Source organism: Haliotis rufescens, unplaced genomic scaffold (assembly GCF_023055435.1).
Source record: "Haliotis rufescens isolate VD_foot unplaced genomic scaffold, xgHalRufe1.0.p SCAF_4, whole genome shotgun sequence".
Taxonomy (NCBI): domain Eukaryota; kingdom Metazoa; phylum Mollusca; class Gastropoda; order Lepetellida; family Haliotidae; genus Haliotis; species Haliotis rufescens.
Genome location: NW_025964112.1, coordinates 33,359,191 through 33,379,556, shown reverse-complemented (window position 1 = coordinate 33,379,556; position 20,366 = coordinate 33,359,191). Strand labels below are relative to the sequence as shown.

General features: G+C 47.1%; 1 protein-coding gene across 1 annotated transcript in view; it reads left to right on the top strand.

Moving 5' to 3' along the window:
• LOC124152161 (mucin-17-like) overlaps positions 1 to 20,366 on the top strand; it is a 58,939-nt gene that overhangs the window by 27,017 nt on the left and 11,556 nt on the right. The window contains exons 3-12 of the mRNA XM_048381550.1: positions 6,008 to 6,094; positions 6,615 to 6,723; positions 10,213 to 10,328; positions 10,519 to 10,542; positions 10,806 to 11,875; positions 13,068 to 13,081; positions 14,029 to 14,090; positions 14,666 to 14,763; positions 15,126 to 15,278; positions 16,418 to 16,521. Of these exons, the coding sequence (XP_048237507.1) occupies positions 6,008 to 6,094; positions 6,615 to 6,723; positions 10,213 to 10,328; positions 10,519 to 10,542; positions 10,806 to 11,875; positions 13,068 to 13,081; positions 14,029 to 14,090; positions 14,666 to 14,763; positions 15,126 to 15,278; positions 16,418 to 16,521 (1,837 nt within the window). The remainder of the gene's footprint in view (positions 1 to 6,007; positions 6,095 to 6,614; positions 6,724 to 10,212; positions 10,329 to 10,518; positions 10,543 to 10,805; positions 11,876 to 13,067; positions 13,082 to 14,028; positions 14,091 to 14,665; positions 14,764 to 15,125; positions 15,279 to 16,417; positions 16,522 to 20,366) is intronic.

Here is a 20,366-nt window from a genome sequence, read left to right as displayed (position 1 = left end):
ATCGAGTCTGGACCAGACAATCCAGTGATTGATATCATGGGCATTGATCCATGCAATAGGGATCGATGACATGATTCAACCAAGTCAGTGAGCCTGACCACCCGATCCCGTTAGTCGCCTCTTACGACAAGCATAGTCACCTGTTACAGCAAGCATGGGTTGCTGAAGACCTATTCTGCCCCGGATCTTCACTGGTTGTGAAGCAAGTCCTAAAGATGCCAGTGTCTTATGCCAGTAGTATATTTGTGACAGTCAGACTGTGGAAACAGCTGTGACTCTAATCGTGATTAGAAGGAAGGCGAGGTGAACCTGTGGTGTTTTTTTTAAATAGTAGTTAAAGACTGGCGACAGTTTTCTCCATGATTTAAAGTTGGCAATTCAGATTATTTTATTTCTTTTGTATTGATGCATATGTGACACTGTTATTATTTTTAATATGTATGTAGTGAAACTCCTTCAAACAATATTTTATTTTGTATTTGTCCTGATTTGTATTTTATGTCATCTGAACATTTTAAACTGAAAGTTAGGGCTTCCGCAACCCATGCTTGTCATAAGAGGCAATTATGCTTGCTGAAAGAGGCAACTATGCTTGCTGTAAGAGGCAATTATGCTTGCTGTAAGAGGCAACTATGCTTGCTGTAAGAGGCAATTATGCTTGCTGTAAGAGGCAACTATGCTTGCTGTAAGAGGCAACTATGCTTGCTGTAAGAGGCAACTATGCTTGCTGTAAGAGGCAACTATGCTTGCTGTAAGAGACAACTATGCTTGCTGTAAGAGACAACTATGCTTGTCGTAAGAGGCAACTATGCTTGTCATAAGAGACAACTATGCTTGTCATAAGAGGCGACTATTCTTGTCATAAGATGTAACTATGCTTGCTGTAAGAGGCGACTATGCTTGTTTAGAGGCGACTATGTTCTGGCACTGTATTTCATTCTGGGGTCACCTCTACCAACAGGAGCAATTAGCAAGTGTTGTTTGGTCATGGATTACTCTACATCACTGAATGGTATAACTCAGGTCTGACCCTATACTGCAATAAGCTTTTCAAATGATACATATTGCTATAGTTTTTCTGTTTCGGTTTGTTAGGTAAAGAAAATATAACAAGGTTTGTTTTTTTATTATTTGTATTGTTTAACCTAAAGACTACACAAAAATTCATTCACAAATGATGTTTCACTTCAAAACTGCTTGACAAATTATGGGAACGAGGGAGTGATTTTTCTCTCACATTGTATCTCCCCTGTATCCATGACTACAAAGTGGGCTCGACTCAGTATGCTGTGTAATATTAACTTTAGTATGTAGAAAATAGGATCTACATGTTCAACCAGTGTCACTCACTGTCAAACACTTCAGCTCCAAGTGTATTGCAATATCTATCACAATACAGATATACCAGTATCACAATATACTGCAATACAATTTTTTGCCAATGCTGGGCCCTAATCTGTCTCACCGTTATAATCATTTAATGAAATGACTGAAAGATTTAGTCATATCATAAAATTACTGAAATATGAGTCTGACTGAATATGTCACAGTCAGCCAGTTGTGTACATATTGAGAAAGCCATTCACCGATAATTTATACTTCATATGAGTGAGTGAGTGAGTATAGTTTTGTGCCGTTTTAGCAATATTCCAGGCCTATCGCGGCAGGGGACACTAGAAATGGGCTTCACACATTGTACCCATGTGGGGAATTGTTCCTTAGTTATCCGTGTTATGAGCCAACACTTTAACCACTACCCAAGATCCCTGCCACTTCATGTGATGCATCCGGTATATACAATAAACAATATTTAGACCCCCGACCTAAAAGGGCTGAGCATATATAGTTTTGAATTACTTTTTACTTCAACATTTGTGCAGCCTCTAACCTGAAAACTACTTCATGAATTCTTTTCCAAATGGGGTACAGTTTCTTTACTTATAGGAGAGGTGCTGTGCTAAGTTTGATTTCAATAAATGGATTTTCTAAAAAAATATTGCTTTTTTCATGTTTTGAACTTAGAAATATTTTGGAGTAAAAGTCGGGCATATTAGTGAGCACTGCTCACTTTTTGCCATGTTATGTCTTAAGACATGGTATAAGTGTGAGGTGCAGTTGTTTTCAGTATTTCTCAGCATGTACTGTTGTGAAACCGGTGTGGAACTATATCTGTTATCTGTAGACTTGTCTGGTGTGGACATATGTTTGTGTATGTTTGTTTTTATTTTCAACATCTGTTACTAGGGAAGTAATCTCAAACTAACCATGACAACCATTTTGACGCCATCTCTTCTAGTAAGCTATTCAAAACAGTGGGAACTATACACTGTATATATATCATTGTATATATCTCAAATACAGATGATATATGTCCGTTATACAGCTTGTATATCAAGATACAGTCGGTGATGAGCCTGGCAGCATTAGAGGTGTTATCAAATTGGCACACTGACAAATGGTGACCACAGTTCCTCCAAGTGAGCGCGAGCAAGCTCCGTGGCAACATGGCAGTTCCTGTGAGAGTAGCTCCTGGGGACGCACCCCCCAACATAGTCTCTCTCTGTCCTCTCTATCAACACAGCAAATACAGAAATATAGGTTTCATTAACATTTGTAATAAGGGTGGAACATGTCTCATTTACAATATACTGTTGGGTTAGCACATTGGCATGTATTGATATTTGTTAAGCCTGACATGGGAGACCCTTGGCCAGGTTTATTGGTTAGTTTACAATTCTCTGTGACCATATAGAGTTGTATATTGCTTGGATGCATTGTAGTGGAGATACTGGCTGCCCTGTACTTGGGTGGAAACTCAAGTAGCAGGTATACCATGCACCTACACTGTCTTGTTGAGTGGTCGGTGGTTATTTGTGTGTGTGCTGCTAGGTAGGAACTCAAGTGTCGTGTTTGTTCTCCTGTCTATATCTCCTGCAGTTCTTGTACCATCTAATCTCTGTAGTGTTCACTGATAAGCGAGACATCCCCTACGGGTGTACCATTCATTGTATTAGCACCATGCTTCAGTAGGCTCCCCCTGACCAACTTCTAGACCAGTCTGTAAGTAATCACCACCACTTTGTCAGGAGTTTACCTTTATATAGGAGTTGACCTGTATTTAGGAGTTTACCTGTATATAGCAGTTTACCTGTATTTAGGAGTTTACCTGTATATAGCAGTTTACCTGTATTTAGGAGTTTACCTGTATATAGGAGTTTACCTGTATATAGCAGTTTACCTGTATATAGCAGTTTACCTGTATTTAGGAGTTTACCTGTATATAGGAGTTTACCTGTATATAGCAGTTTACCTGTATTTAGGAGTTTACCTGTATATAGCAGTTTACCTGTATATAGGAGTTTACCTGTATATAGGAGTTTACCTGTGTATAGAAGTTTCTCTGTATTTAGGAGTTTACCTGTATATAGCAGTTTACCTATGTATAGAAGTTTCTCTGTATTTAGGAGTTTACCTGTATATAGCAGTTTACCTGTATTTAGGAGTTTACCTGTATATAGGAGTTTACCTGTATATAGCAGTTTACCTGTATTTAGGAGTTTACCTGTATATAGGAGTTACCTGTGTATAGAAGTTTCTCTGTATATAGGAGTTTACCTGTATTTGGCAGTTTACCTGTGTATAGAAGTTTCCCAGTATATTGGAGTTGACGTGTATATAGTTTACCTTTATGTAGGAGTTTACCTTGATATAGGAGTTTACCTCTATATAGAAGTTTACCCGTTTATAGGGGTTTACCTATATATAGGAGTTTACCTTTATGTAGGAATTTATATAGGAGTTTACCCGTATATAGGAGTTTACCTTTATGTAGGAGTTTACCCTGATATAGGGGTTTACCTGTATATAGGAGTTTACCTTTATGTAGGAGTTTACCCGTATATAGAAGTATGTGATAAATGATTGTGAACTCCAAAGTAACAAATGCTTTTTTGATGATTTAATTCAATACTGAACCGCAAAAAAAACTACACTTAATGAAAATACTTCATGAAAGTTTCCCATTCAAATATCAATGCATTTTTTAAGATATCTCATGATTTACATTAGTCTGTATCCAAATTTAATGTTAACGTCCAAAAAGTGCCATAAATATGGATATATGCATCGTTCTAACGCAGCTTAACAAACAACCATGGTACAAAGCCTCACTCACTCACTCACTGCATGTTGTGGGATCTAATTACAAGGTCAAGGTATTTAAGACACTGCAAGGTAACCGTCTACCTGCCTCCATGCCTCACAGATAATCCTCATTAAGAGGCCTAATGCCAGAGTGGCAGATAGGATTAGTTACAATTCCTGCTTGCCTAGTGAGATCGGTCAGCCCACAAAGGTTATACATTCATTTGGCCCTCGCGGTAACCCTCCATATATCACTATCCTGTCAGCCATTTACATGAGTTACGAGGCGTTCAATACAGCTACTGAATATCATATTTGTTATGATCTGTGTGCTGTGACCGGCAGCATTTACAAGCCAGGTCTGTCAGACATAGCCTGGTGTAGTCTTACAGGCGGGTGACATCTTGCTTTCTTTATTCACTTATAACCAGCCTTCATTCACTCACAGATCACAGGGTTATAGCTGGGGGATGAAGTGAAGGCAACAATAGCATCAAGACAGATGCAACTTATTGGAGCTACCAAGGAATTCCTTTCAGGAACTGTGAGACAAGTGTTGGAATGTAGTGGGATTCCTTACTCCTCTGTCACAGTGCAATAAGATTCCAGGAAACTGAGTGACGAGAGAAGCTGCTTGTACCCTACAACGTCACTGGTGTCAGTATCATGCTTATGTCTGAATGTCTGTTGAGTAATAATGGGATCCGACTATGGCCTGGAATTGTTAGCATAATGGAGGTATATGAATAACTAAGTAATAACACTCGGATATACACAACTGAGACATGATGAACGTCTGTTGGATGTGCAGACAACGTATAAAGGAGTGTCAGCGTCATCGGCAACAGTTACTCCACCATGTTGTGTAAGTGTGTATGGGGGAGAAGGAGAGCCGCCTATTCATGATTTCTGTTCATGATAGTATGTAAGAAAAGTATAGGAAATTGTGTGTGAGTGAGTGAGTGAGTATATATTATGTCAACTACAGACTTCAAAAAGCTAACGTGCTCAAACAACAATGCCTCGACATCTGTGTGAGCACCTTCCCAAGACAAGAGCATCCACTAGCCTTTTTAACAAAGTCCTGTTTCCACCCTTGCCACATCAAGCCCATTTTGCTGTGCTAAATATGTTTGGATTACCGACATATCAATAGTCCAATCAGAAAACGTTTCACAAAATCAACATCCACGACTGGTACACCTCGTATGAAAGTGATTTAACGCTGCCTGTCTTTGTTGACACGAATATGTTTTTTCATCTTTTATCACGTTTTCATTACAAGGGGCACAACTTGTGATCTACGTGAGATGGTACCAGGGTCGAGCCAGGAAAAGTGGCCTTGATGTGGCAAGGGTAGAAACTAGGCTTTGATATAGGCTAGTGGACACACTTGCCTTGGGAAGATGCTGTGTGGGACACTTTAAGGCACCATGTGGTGTGATATGACAACTACTTTGAGTTATTTGTAAAATCATTTCATGAAGACAAGATTTTGCTGTTCTTCACAAATAGTGCTCCAGTAAATAATAATGCCACATTGGCATTTACTGAGAAGTTTACAAGTAGGCCTACATCCAAGATGTTTTATGTGATAGGACAGCCATGACTAGACCTTGGAATCAGCTTCTGTCTCAAGCTTTGTTCCTCATGTTGAACGTTCCTCCCTCTCCCCAAAATGGAGTTTGGTTAAATGAAATATCCGTTTGATGAAAACTTTATTCCATAATGCAGTGTCTGTAGATACCAGGAGATACAGGTACAGTTATGAGACAAAGGTACAAAGCCAGGCCACATTCTTCTCAGAACTGTTCCGGTTTATCCCAGTCAACCTTACCCTATACTGCCATCATTGTATGTGCAGGTCGACCCCAGCCTCGTCCCGGGCACACAGCAGCGGTGGACGGATGAACAGACCGAAGACTGCAGCCGCTGTCTTGTCCCGGACAGAGTGAGTACAGTGTTGGGGGTTGGGGTGGGGGGCAACAGGTCAAGGAGGTTAGAGAGATAGTATACTTCACAATGGGGAATAATAAAACTTTTTACTTGACACAATACAACTCCAACCCAGCTGTGACCACTGACCACATATATTGTTCTTCCCAGCTGTGACCACTGACCACATATATTGTTCTTCCCAGCTGTGACCACTGACCACATATATTGTTCTCCCTAGCTGTGACCATGAGGTGGATCACAGCCACCCCCACTGACCACATATATTGTTCTCCCTAGCTGTGACCATGAGGTGGATCACAGCCACCCCCACTGACCACATATATTGTTCTCCCTAGCTGTGACCATGAGGTGGATCACAGCCACCCCCACTGACCACATATATTGTTCTCCCTAGCTGTGACCATGAGGTGGATCACAGCCACCCCCACTGACCACATATATTGTTCTCCCTAGCTGTGACCATGAGGTGGATCACAGCCACCCCCACTGACCACATATATTGTTCTCCCCAGCTGTGACCGTGTTGTGCAGGTGGAGCAGGAGCCGACACGACGACACAACTTTGAGAATCATCTCCCCACCAAACGCAGCAAACCTCCACCATGGCAGAAAAACATGGAGGTGAGAGCAGGGTGGACACAGTGGACTAGGGATGGAATGTGTGTGTGGACTGGGGGGAGGGAATGTGTGTGTGGACTGGGGGGAGGGGATGTGTGTGTGGACTGGGGGGAGGGAATGTGTGTGTGGACTGGGGGGATGGGAATGTGTGTGTGGACTGGGGGGAGGGAATGTGTGTGTGTGGACTGTGGGGAGGGAATGTGTGTGTGGACTGGGGGAGGGGATGTGTGTGTGGACTGGGGGGAGGGAATGTGTGTGTGGACTGGGGGAGGGAATGTGTGTGGACTGGGGGAGGGAATGTGTGTGTGGACTGGGGGAGGGAATGTGTGTGTGCACTGGGGGGAGGGAATGTGTGTGTGGACTGGGGGGAGGGAATGTGTGTGTGGACTGGGGGAGGGAATGTGTGTGTGGACTGGGGGAGGGGATGTGTGTGTGGACTGGGGGAGGGGATGTGTGTGTGGACTGGGGGAGGTAATGTGTGTGTGGACTGGGGGAGGGAATGTGTGTGTGTGGACTGGGGGAGGGAATGTGTGTGTGGACTGGGGGAGGGGATGTGTGTGTGGACTGGGGGGAGGGAATGTGTGTGTGGACTGGGGGGAGGGGATGTGTGTGTGGACTGGGGGAGGGGATGTGTGTGTGGACTGGGGGGAGGGAATGTGTGTTTGCACTGGGGGGAGGGGATGTGTGTGTGCACTGGGGGGAGGGAATGTGTGTGTGGACTGGGGGGAGGGAATGTGTGTGTGGACTGGGGGAGGGGATGTGTGTGTGCACTGGGGGGAGGGAATGTGTGTGTGGACTGGGGGAGGGAATGTGTGTGTGGACTGGGGGGAGGGGATGTGTGTGTGTGGACTGGGGGGAGGGGATGTGTGTGGGGACTGGGGGGATGGGAATGTGTGTGGGGACTGGGGGGATGGGAATGTGTGTGTGGACTGGGGGGAGGGAATGTGTGTGTGTGGACTGTGGGGAGGGAATGTGTGTGTGGACTGGGGGAGGGGATGTGTGTGTGGACTGGGGGGAGGGAATGTGTGTGTGGACTGGGGGAGGGAATGTGTGTGGACTGGGGGAGGGAATGTGTGTGTGGAATGGGGGAGGGAATGTGTGTGTGCACTGGGGGGAGGGAATGTGTGTGTGGACTGGGGGGAGGGAATGTGTGTGTGGACTGGGGGAGGGAATGTGTGTGTGGACTGGGGGAGGGGATGTGTGTGTGGACTGGGGGAGGGGATGTGTGTGTGGACTGGGGGAGGTAATGTGTGTGTGGACTGGGGGAGGGAATGTGTGTGTGTGGACTGGGGGAGGGAATGTGTGTGTGGACTGGGGGAGGGGATGTGTGTGTGGACTGGGGGGAGGGAATGTGTGTGTGGACTGGGGGGAGGGGATGTGTGTGTGGACTGGGGGAGGGGATGTGTGTGTGGACTGGGGGGAGGGAATGTGTGTTTGCACTGGGGGGAGGGGATGTGTGTGTGCACTGGGGGGAGGGAATGTGTGTGTGGACTGGGGGGAGGGAATGTGTGTGTGGACTGGGGGAGGGGATGTGTGTGTGCACTGGGGGGAGGGAATGTGTGTGTGGACTGGGGGGAGGGGATGTGTGTGTGTGGACTGGGGGGATGGAATGTGTGTGGGGACTGGGGGGATGGGAATGTGTGTGTGGACTGGGGGGAGGGAATGTGTGTGTGTGGACTGTGGGGAGGGAATGTGTGTGTGGACTGGGGGAGGGGATGTGTGTGTGGACTGGGGGGAGGGAATGTGTGTGTGGACTGGGGGAGGGAATGTGTGTGGACTGGGGGAGGGAATGTGTGTGTGGAATGGGGGAGGGAATGTGTGTGTGCACTGGGGGGAGGGAATGTGTGTGTGGACTGGGGGGAGGTAATGTGTGTGTGGACTGGGGGAGGGAATGTGTGTGTGGACTGGGGGAGGGGATGTGTGTGTGGACTGGGGGAGGGAATGTGTGTGTGGACTGGGGGAGGGGATGTGTGTGTGGACTGGGGGAGGGGATGTGTGTGTGTGGACTGGGGGAGGTAATGTGTGTGTGGACTGGGGGAGGGAATGTGTGTGTGTGGACTGGGGGAGGGAATGTGTGTGTGGACTGGGGGAGGGGATGTGTGTGTGGACTGGGGGGAGGGAATGTGTGTGTGGACTGGGGGGAGGGGATGTGTGTGTGGACTGGGGGAGGGGATGTGTGTGTGGACTGGGGGGAGGGAATGTGTGTTTGCACTGGGGGGAGGGGATGTGTGTGTGCACTGGGGGGAGGGAATGTGTGTGTGGACTGGGGGGAGGGAATGTGTGTGTGGACTGGGGGAGGGGATGTGTGTGTGCACTGGGGGGAGGGAATGTGTGTGTGGACTGGGGGAGGGAATGTGTGTGTGGACTGGGGGGAGGGGATGTGTGTGTGTGGACTGGGGGGAGGGGATGTGTGTGTGGACTGGGAGGAGGGAATGTGTGTGTGGACTGGGGGGAGGGGATGTGTGTGTGGACTGGGAGGAGGGAATGTGTGTGTGGACTGGGGGAGGGAATGTGTGTGTGGACTGGGGGGAGGGAATGTGTGTGTGTGGACTGGGGGAGGTAATGTGTGTGTGGACTGGGGGAGGGGATGTGTGTGTGCACTGGGGGGAGGGGATGTGTGTGTGTGGACTGGGGGGAGGGGATGTGTGTGTGGACTGGGAGGAGGGAATGTGTGTGTGGACTGGGGGGAGGGGATGTGTGTGTGGACTGGGAGGAGGGAATGTGTGTGTGGACTGGGGGGAGGGAATGTGTGTGTGGACTGGGGGGAGGGAATGTGTGTGTGTGGACTGGGGGAGGTAATGTGTGTGTGGACTTGGGGAGGGGATGTGTGTGTGCACTGGGGGGAGGGAATGTGTGTGTGGACTGGGGGAGGTAATGTGTGTGTGTGGACTTGGGGGAGGGAATGTGTGTGTGGACTGGGGGAGGGAATGTGTGTGTGTGGACTGGGGGGAGGGAATGTGTGTGTGGACTGGGGGAGGTAATGTGTGTGTGGACTGGGGGAGGGGATGTGTGTCTGCACTGGGGGGAGGGAATGTGTGTGTGGACTGGGGGAGGTAATGTGTGTTTGGACTGGGAGGAGGGAATGTGTGTGGACTGGGGGGAGGGAATGTGTGTGTGGACTGGGTCGAGGGAATGTGTGACCACAAGATTAAGTGAGGATTGACCACACGATTTAGTGATGATTGACCACAAGATTTACTGATGATTGACCACAAGGTTTAGTGATGATTGACCACACGATTTAGTGATGATTGACCACGAAATTTAGTGATGATTGACCACAAGATTTAGTGATGATTGACCACATGATTTAGTGATGATTGACCACAACATTTAGTGATGATTGACCACAAAATTTCTTTGTTTAAAAATATATTTGTTTTCATTCAGATTATGTTATCTCTTAAAAGCAATAAGATTTTTCAGCTTATTGTTGTCAGTGTATCATCCATTGTTGATCAACATGTTGCATTCAGTACTGTGTATCCCCAGGCTCCCCTGGTGCCATTTGTGGTGGGTCCCGGCTACATCCTGTCACGCAGCAAGAGCAAGTTTGCCGTCACACTCAAAGACGAGTTCTTCACCCCTCCTCAGGACGAAAATCAAAAGTAGGTGCCTCCTATCATGCCTATGTTCAGCTGACTCAAATATTTAAAGCCAAGGATGCTATTGAAACATAAAATAGCAGGGAAAAGCTGTTTCTTTTGTTAACATTATTTGAAATGATGTGGATTGCAGTGTTTGCACTGTTGTCTCATGTCACATCAGTTGTTTACAGTGGGTTTGCTTTGTTTTCAGAAAAAGACAAGGGGATAATGAAAGGTCAGTAGATTTAAGGTGATTCACAAAAAATCAAAGCATGTTATAAACTCATCAGTCAAACAGATCTCACATGGACTCACCCACTCAACTTTGCACCCACCCTCTCATCCATTCATACACTCATCTATTCACCTCATCACCTTCTTATCCTTCCATCCTCTCTCCAACTTGCTCATCCCTTGCTCAACCTCACAATCACCTCCTCACCCCCTCGTGTCCTCACCCCCTCCACCACTCATCCTCTCATCTTCTCTACCTCTCAGACAATCACCTCCTCACCCCCTCATGTCCTCACCCCCTCCACCACTCATCCTCTCACTCTCTCACCCTCTCACACAATCACCTCCTCACCCCCTCCACCACTCATCCTCTCATCTTCTCTACCTCTCACACAATCACCTCCTCACCCCCTCCACCACTCATCCTCTCATCTTCTCTACCTCTCACACAATCACCTCCTCACCCCCTCCACCACTCATCCTCTCACTCTCTCACCCTCTCACACAATCACCTCCTCACCCCCTCCACCACTCATCCTCTCACTCTCTCACCCTCTCACACAATCACCTCCTCACCCCCTCGTGTCCTCACCCCCTCCACCACTCATCTTCTCTACCTCTCACACAATCACCTCCTCACCCCCTCGTGTCCTCACCCCCTCCACCACTCATCCTCTCATCTTCTCGCCCTCTCACACAATCACCTCCTCACCCCCTCGTGTCCTCACCCCCTCCACCACTCATCCTCTCATCTTCTCTACCTCTAACACAATCACCTCCTCACCCCCTCGTGTCCTCACCCCCTCCACCACTCATCCTCTCATCTTCTCTACCTCTCACACAATCACCTCCTCACCCCTTCCACCACTCATCCTCTCATCTTCTCTACCTCTCACACAATCACCTCCTCACCCCCTCCACCACTCATCCTCTCATCTTCTCTACCTCTCACACAATCACCTCCTCACCCCCTCGTGTCCTCACCCCCTCCACCACTCATCCTCTCATCTTCTCTACCTCTCACACAATCACCTCCTCACCCCCTCGTGTCCTCACCCCCTCCACCACTCATCCTCTCACTCTCTCACCCTCTCACACAATCACCTCCTCACCCCCTCGTGTCCTCACCCCCTCCACCACTCATCCTCTCATCTTCTCGCCCTCTCACACAATCGACTCCTCACCCCCTCTTGTCCTCACCCCCTCCACCACTCATCCTCTCATCTTCTCTACCTCTCACACAATCACCTCCTCACCCCCTCGTGTCCTCACCCCCTCCACCACTCATCCTCTCATCTTCTCTACCTCTCACACAATCACCTCCTCACCCCCTCGTGTCCTCACCCCCTCCACCACTCATCCTCTCACTCTCTCACCCTCTCACACAATCACCTCCTCACCCCCTCCACCACTCATCCTCTCATCTTCTCTACCTCTCACACAATCACCTCCTCACCCCCTCCACCACTCATCCTCTCATCTTCTCTACCTCTAACACAATCACCTCCTCACCCCCTCGTGTCCTCACCCCCTCCACCACTCATCCTCTCATCTTCTCTACCTCTCACACAATCACCTCCTCACCCCCTCGTGTCCTCACCCCCTCCACCACTCATCCTCTCATCTTCTCTACCTCTCACACAATCACCTCCTCACCCCCTCCACCACTCATCCTCTCATCTTCTCTACCTCTCAGACAATCACCTCCTCACCCCCTCGTGTCCTCACCCCCTCCACCACTCATCCTCTCATCTTCTCGCCCTCTCACACAATCACCTCCTCATCCCCTCCACCACTCATCCTCTCACTCTCTCACCCTCTCAGACAATCACCTCCTCACCCCCTTGTGTCCTCACCCCCTCTACCACTCATCCTCTCATCCTTTCTGCTCTACAAACCCCGCAACCCACACCTCACACCCCACCCCACACAACCCTCTCCACACACCCCACCACATACACATACATCCCACCACACACACCCCACCACACACACCCTACCACACACACCCCACCACACACACCACACCACACACACCACACCACACACACCCCACCACAAACACCCCACACACCACACACACCACACCACACACACCACACCACACACACACCACACCACACACACCACACACACCACACACACCCTACCACATACATCCCACCACACACACCCCACCACACACACCCCACCACACACACACCCCACCACACACACCCACACACCACACACACCACACACACCCTACCACATACATCCCACCACACACACACACACACTCCTTACACACCCCATCCCACACACACCACACCTCACACACCCTACCACACACACCACACCACACACACACACCCCATCCCACACACACACACCCCATCCCACACACACCCCACCACACACACCCTACCACATACATCCCACCACCCACACCCCACCACACACACCCCACCACACACACACCCCACCACACACACCACACACACCACACCCACCCTACCACATACACCCCACCACACACACACACACACTCCAAACACAGGGTAAACTGACACATGCTCACCACTCAAGTATTTATCACTTCCTGTAGGAGTACACTCTCATTAAAATCAATGCTGCCGCTAAACAAAGATCTGAGGACATCCCATTACAGGACACATCAGAATGACCTTTTCGCGATCTTGACCAACCACTGAAATGACTAACAAGAAGTCGACATCAACCAATTAGAAAGGAGTTTTCCCGACTTCCATTTCAGACTACACTTCAAATATGTTGACACAGTTCTCGATTAAAATTTTGTGTGTGTGACCTATAGAGTGTGACCTGTGACAGTGTGACCTGTGACTGTGTGTGACCTATGACAGTGTGTGACCTATGACAGTGTGTGACCTATACAGTGTGTCCTGTGACAGTGTGTGACCTGTGACAGTGTGTGATGTGTAACTGTGTGTGACCCCTGACAGTGTGTGACCTGTGACAGTGTGACCTGTGACTGTGTGTGACCTATGACAGTTTGTGACCTATGACAGTGTGTGACCTATACAGTGTGTCCTGTGACAGTGTGTGACCTGTGACAGTGTGTGATGTGTAACTGTGTGTGACCCCTGACAGTGTGTGACCTTAACAGTGTGACCTGTGACATTGTGTGACTTGTCACAATGTGTGATCTGTGACATTATGTATGTGACCTGTGACAGTGTGTGATCTGTGACAGTGTGTCCTATGACAGTGTGTGACATATGACAGTGTGTGATCTGTGACAGTATGTAGCCTATGACAGTGTGTGATCTGTGACTGTGTGTGACCTGTGACAGTGTGACCTGAGACAGTGCATGACCTATGACAGGGTGTGACCTGTAACAGTGTGTAACAGTGTGACCTGTGACTGTGTGATCTGTGACAGTGTGTAACAGTGTGACCTGTGACTGTGTGTGATCTGTGACATTATGTGTGTGGCCTGTGACTGTGTGTGATCTGTGTGTTGCAGGCGGAGGAGTACATGCGGGACAAGATGGAGGAACTGCACAGTCAACACCAGGACCATGTCAGGTATACAGCTGCCTCCCACCCAACACTGTGTCAATGAGTCATTTGACCACAGACCCTCATGGTTTTCATGTACACATACCCTTTAAGTAAATCTTACTAATCTGGAGTGCACCCTGGATTCTGGACTGAAATTGTGGGACATAGGATCAGTTAATCACACACTTGACACTCACAAATTACAAACTATACTCACTATACTATATGCTATCGTATATTTTAGTACGTCAGCCAATAAAGTTTGCTAACCCGTTTACCAACACTTGGAACCTATACAGTCCGATGGAGGTCTTCATCGAAGTGAGATTACAATATTTTTCAATTTGTATTTTCTCCCATTTCTTGTCAATCAGTATTACTGTTTAAAGTGAATTGTTATATGGAACTGAATTTAGAATATCTCTGTTTCTTACAACCTTATTTATGCATGCAGGGGGTGCAATCAGGATCAGGTCATTTGTGTAAAACCATACACATTTGCCACTGCCAACTTTTATTACAGCATCAAACAATCTGCAAATAAATTATGAATACTTTTGTCTACAAAAATAACTGAAGAGTAAATACACATGTTCCAGGGACCTGGAGGAACAGAACCAGGCCCAGATGGAGCATCAGAAGCAGCAGCTGGAGGCTGAGGCCGGGCAGTTCCGGGAGGCAGCAGAGGCTCAGATCAGTATGTTTTAGTTAAAGCATGTCTCCAAGGTTTTGGTTGTAAATGTGAAAACCTTAGGGAAAAGCCTGATGAACCTAGAAATGCAAAAAATACCAAAACCATTACAGTATAAAATGAATTCGATGACAGTGAGCAAGAGAAAAAAACACATGCAGCATGCACACAACTGAAGTCAATGACATGTACAATTGAACACCCTTTCATCACCTGCCCTGTATAAGTACACGTCAGACATACGCTGGATCAGACATAATGATATGCTGTAGTAGACAGAGGTCTGCCACCATGTTCTAGTGTTTGATGAGAGACACCGAGATACTTGCATCCCGTGCAGTGTCAGATGATGTCATGCTCTACTTCAGCTCGCATGACGAAGGAGATCGAGTTCCTCCAGGGAGCATTCGAGTCTTACAAAAGTACGCTACACCGAGAGACTGATGACAAGTGGAGGATGAAGGAGGATGAGCTGAGGCACAAATACGAGGAGGACAAACAGGCCATGCTGCACGAAATGAGTGAGTTGAGGAGGACTTGGTGTCATGAGTGAGTTGAGGAGGACTTGGTGTCATGGGAGAGTTGAGGAGGACTTGGTGTCATGGGAGAGTTGAGGAGGACTTGGTGTCATGAGTGAGTTGAGGAGGACTTGGTGTCACGAAAGAGTTGAGGAGGACTTGGTTTCCGAGAGTTGGGGAGGACTTGGTGTCATGGGAGAATTGAGGAGGACTTGGTGTCATGGGAGAGTTGAGGAGGACTTTGTGTCATGGGAGAGTTGAGGAGGACTTGGTGTCATGGGAGAGTTGAGGAGGACTTGGTGTCATGGGAGTGTTGAGGAGGACTTGGTGTCATGAGAGAGTTGAGGTGGGCTTGGTGTCATGAGAGAGTACAGGGTGGGCTTGGTGTCATGGGAGAGTTGAGGAGGAATTGGTGTCATGGGAGAGTTGAGGAGGGCTTGGTGTCATGGGAGAGTAGAAGAGGACTTGGTGTCATGAGAGAGTTGAGGAGGACTTGGTGTCATGAGAGAGTTGAGGAGGGCTTGATGTCATGGGAGAGTTGAGGAGGACTTGGTGTCATGGGAGATTTGAGGAGGACTTGGTGTCATGGGAGAGTTGAGGAGGACTTGGTGTCATGAGAGAGTTGAGGAGGACTTGGTGTCATGAGAGAGTTGAGGAGGGCTTGATGTCATGGGAGAGTTGAGGAGGACTTGGTGTCATGAGAGAGTACAGGGTGGGCTTGGTGTCATGAGAGAGTTGAGGAGGACTTGGTGTCATGAGAGAGTTGAGGAGGACTTGGTGTCATGAGAGAGTTGAGGAGGACTTGGTGTCATGAGAGAGTTGAGGAGGACTTGGTGTCATGAGAGAGTTGAGGAGGGCTTGATGTCATGAGAGAGTTGAGGAGGACTTGGTGTCATGAGAGAGTTGAGGAGGGCTTGATGTCATGGGAGAGTTGAGGAGGGCTTGGTGTCATGGGAGAGTTGAGGAGGGCTTGGTGTCATGGGAGAGTTGATGATTCAGTAAAGTGTGACAAAGGTGAATCATTTGAATCATCTGTTCATGGTCACAATGATATTCATGTCCATTGGAAGTCAGTAAAGACACATGACAACTAGTATCTCAAACAAAATAAGGAAGAAGTTGTTAAACTTTCTACTTTCCAGAAACGAAGATGATCCACGAGAAGAACATAGATAGGGCAGCCATGATGAAGGATGCACACAAGCAGATTGAGGCACTCAGGAAGGAGCACAAGAAAGAGTTGGATGTGAGTACACAAACCAAGGCTGGTGCTCCCAGCTCTTGTCAGGGCCTGGGGGAGATGGTGTCAGGGCCTGGGGGAGATGGTGTCAGGGCCAGGGGGAGATGTTGTCAGGGCCTGGGGGAGATGTGGTGTCAGGGCCTGGGGGAGATGGTGTCAGGGCCTGGGGGAGATGGTGTCAGGGCCTGGGGGAGATGGTGTCAGGGCCTGGGGGAGATGTTGTCAGGGCCTTGGGGAGATGTGGTGTCAGGGCCTGGGGGAGATGGTGTCAGGGCCTGAGGGAGATGGTGTCAGGACCTGGGGGAGATGTGGTGTCAGGGCCTGGGGGAGATGGTGTCAGGGCCTGGGGGAGATGTTGTCAGGGCCTGGGGGAGATGGTGTCAGGACCTGGGGGAGATGGTGTCAGGGCCTGGGGGAGATGTTGTCATGGCCTGGGGGAGATGGTGTCAGGGCCTGGGGGAGATGGTGTTAGGACCTGGGGGAGATGTGGTCAGGACCTGGGGGAGATGGTGTCAGGGCCAGGGGGAGATGGTGTCAGGGCCTGGGGGAGATGGTGTCAGGGCCTGGGGGAGATGATGTCAGGGAAGAAGGTATTCACAGACACAGAGAGTCTTCCTGCTCACTGCCCACCACTAAACTCTTTACTTGGTCAGAAAATATAACCTTGGTTCTTGGGCACTTTGGGCAAGAACATGGTCGTCTTTTTAACTTTCTTTCTTTCATTTTGGCATTTTATTCATTAGACCTGGAATAAAATTAGTGTGGCCTTAACCAGAGCTCCAGATAAACTGCATATTAAAATATGAAAAGTTCAATGGCATTACAATTGACATAACATTATTGTGCATTATTACCCAATTAGCCACTTGTGCTCGCATACCTGTATGTCTTTTCAGATCTTTATTTACAGATTGTCTTACAGGCATCACATATATATTGTAGCTTAGATATGTCTACTGCTGTTGTGAGCTATGCAACATGTGACACACTTGCAGAGCCCTGGATAAGCTTTTGGTTATTTGGGTATTTTTACCATGGGTTTGAATTTTCGTGGGTATCAACAATTTTTAGTGAGTAATCTAATATTTTTGACCCAAATGTTTCTTCCCATTTGGGTATTTTATGCAAATATACAGCTTGTCTACAGCTCTGCACTTGGAGCAATATATGCAAAGTAGGTCACCTGAAACAGCAATCTAGGCAGAGTTAGTTTTCAGAAAGGTCTATTCAGTGGTTTACAAATGACCTATAGACTGGACCCATGGGAGTACAAGTATGTTGAATACCCAAAGAAAACTAGCAATACCCAATGTGATCACTGTATTATACTCAATGGCTACGCAAATTATCTGGTGTCCTATTTGTTTGCCCATGTTTAGTCCAAGTGGAGAATTTGAAGTTTGTTCCATGATTGAATTTGAGACATATTGTCTTTGTGTAATTAGAGAAAACTTGAACTAATTGATACTTATCACAATGTTTGAGTTAGCAGACAAACAAAGTTAGGTCATATCGGAAATGTGTGGAACCAGCTGGCACAGATGTTTAAAGGCAGCCACCCCACACCAACCATTCAACAATTCCCTGAGGACCAGTATTGGTTGTTCAGACCTATATCATTGTTATTTTACACTGACTTTAATATGTGTTCTGTTGTTACAACACCACTCATCACCTCGGAATCTTGGGACTGTTCCCATGGAAGCCGTTGTTAATTAAACCTTCATTTTGTAGGCATTGAAGTCTACCACCTCAACGTCTCCGGTTTGTGAACAAAGCGTGTGTCTTGTAACTAATGACCTGACGTGTAGACTAATACCTAGTCACAGACACGGGTGGGTGTCTGTAACATTAGGGTTTCACTGATGAAGAAAGTATATCAGGTTGACATTGTGTCTACATTGGGAAGATGAGGGACTGTCTTTAGGGGAGTGTGAGGGCTGCTACATTGTTGTCTGTCCCAGTCACTTAAGGTCTATTTGCCTGTGACAGATGACAGATGTGACAGATAACAGATGTGACTGATGTGTCAGATGACAGATGTGACAGATAACAGATGTGACTGATGTGTCAGATGTGACTGATGTGTCAGATGACAGATGTGACAGATAACAGATGTGACTGATGTGTCAGATGACAGATGTGACAGATAACAGATGTGACTGATGTGTCAGATGTGACTGATGTGTCAGATGACAGATGTGACAGATAACAGATGTGACTGATGTGTCAGATGACAGATGTGACAGATAACAGATGTGACAGATAACAGATGTGACTGATGTGTCAGATGACAGATGTGACAGATAACAGATAACAGATGTGACTGATGTGTCAGATGACAGATGTGACAGATAACAGATGTGACAGATAACAGATGTGACTGATGTGTCAGATGACAGATGTGACAGATAACAGATGTGACAGATAACGGATGTGACAGATGACAGATGTGACTGATGTGTCAGATAACAGATGTGACTGATGTGTCAGATGACAGATGTGACAGATAACGGATGTGTCAGATAACAGATGTGACTGATGTGTCAGATGACAGATGCAACAGATAAATGTGTCAGATGACAGATGTGACAGATGACAGATGTGTCAGATGACAGATGTGACAGGTGACAGATGTGACAGATAACAGATGTGACAAGTGACAGATGTGACAGATAACATGTGACAGGTGACAGATGTGACAAGTGACAGATGTGACAGATAACAGATGTGACAGGTGACAGATGTGACAGGTGACAGATAACAGATGTGACAGATAACAGATGTGACAGATGACAGGATGTGACAGATGTGTCAGATGACAGATGTGACAGAGGACAGATGTGACAGATGACAGGATGTGACAGATGTGTCAGATAACAGATGTGACAGGTGACAGATGTGACAGATAACAGATGTGACAGGTGACAGATGTGACAGATGTGACAGGTAACAGATGACAGATATGACAGATGTCAGATAAGTGGAAGATGACAGATATGACAGATCTGTCAGATAAAAGTGGAAGATGACAGATGTAATAGATGACTGATGTGACTGATGTGTCAGATTACAGATGCAACAGATAAATGTGTCAGATGACTGAAGTGACAGGTGACAGATGACAGGATGTGACAGATGTGTCAGATGACAGATGTGACAGGTGACATATGTGACAGGTGTGACAGGTGTGACAGATAACAGATGTGACAGGTGACAGATGTGACAGATGACAGATGTGACAGGTGACAGATGTGACAGGTGACAGGTGTGACAGGTAACAGATGTGACAGGTGACAGATGTGACAGATAACAGATGTGACAGATAACAGATGTGACAGATAACAGATGTGACAGGTGACAGATGTGACAGATAACAGATGTGACAGGTGACAGATGTGACAGATGTGACAGGTAACAGATGACAGATATGACAGATGTCAGATAAGTGGAAGATGACAGATATGACAGATCTGTCAGATAAAAGTGGAAGATGACAGATGTAATAGATGACTGATGTGACTGATGTGTCAGATTACAGATGCAACAGATAAATGTGTCAGATGACTGATGTGACAGGTGATAGATGTGACAGGTGGCAGATGTGTCAGATAAAAGTGGCAGATGTGTCAGATAAAAGTGGCAGATGTGTCAGATAAATGTGTCAGATGACTGAAGTGACAGGTGATAGATGTGACAGGTGACAGATAACAGATGTGACAGGTAACAGATGACAGATATGACAGATGTCAGATAAGTGGAAGATGACAGATATGACAGATCTGTCAGATAAAAGTGGAAGATGACAGATGTAATAGATGACTGATGTGACTGATGTGTCAGATTACAGA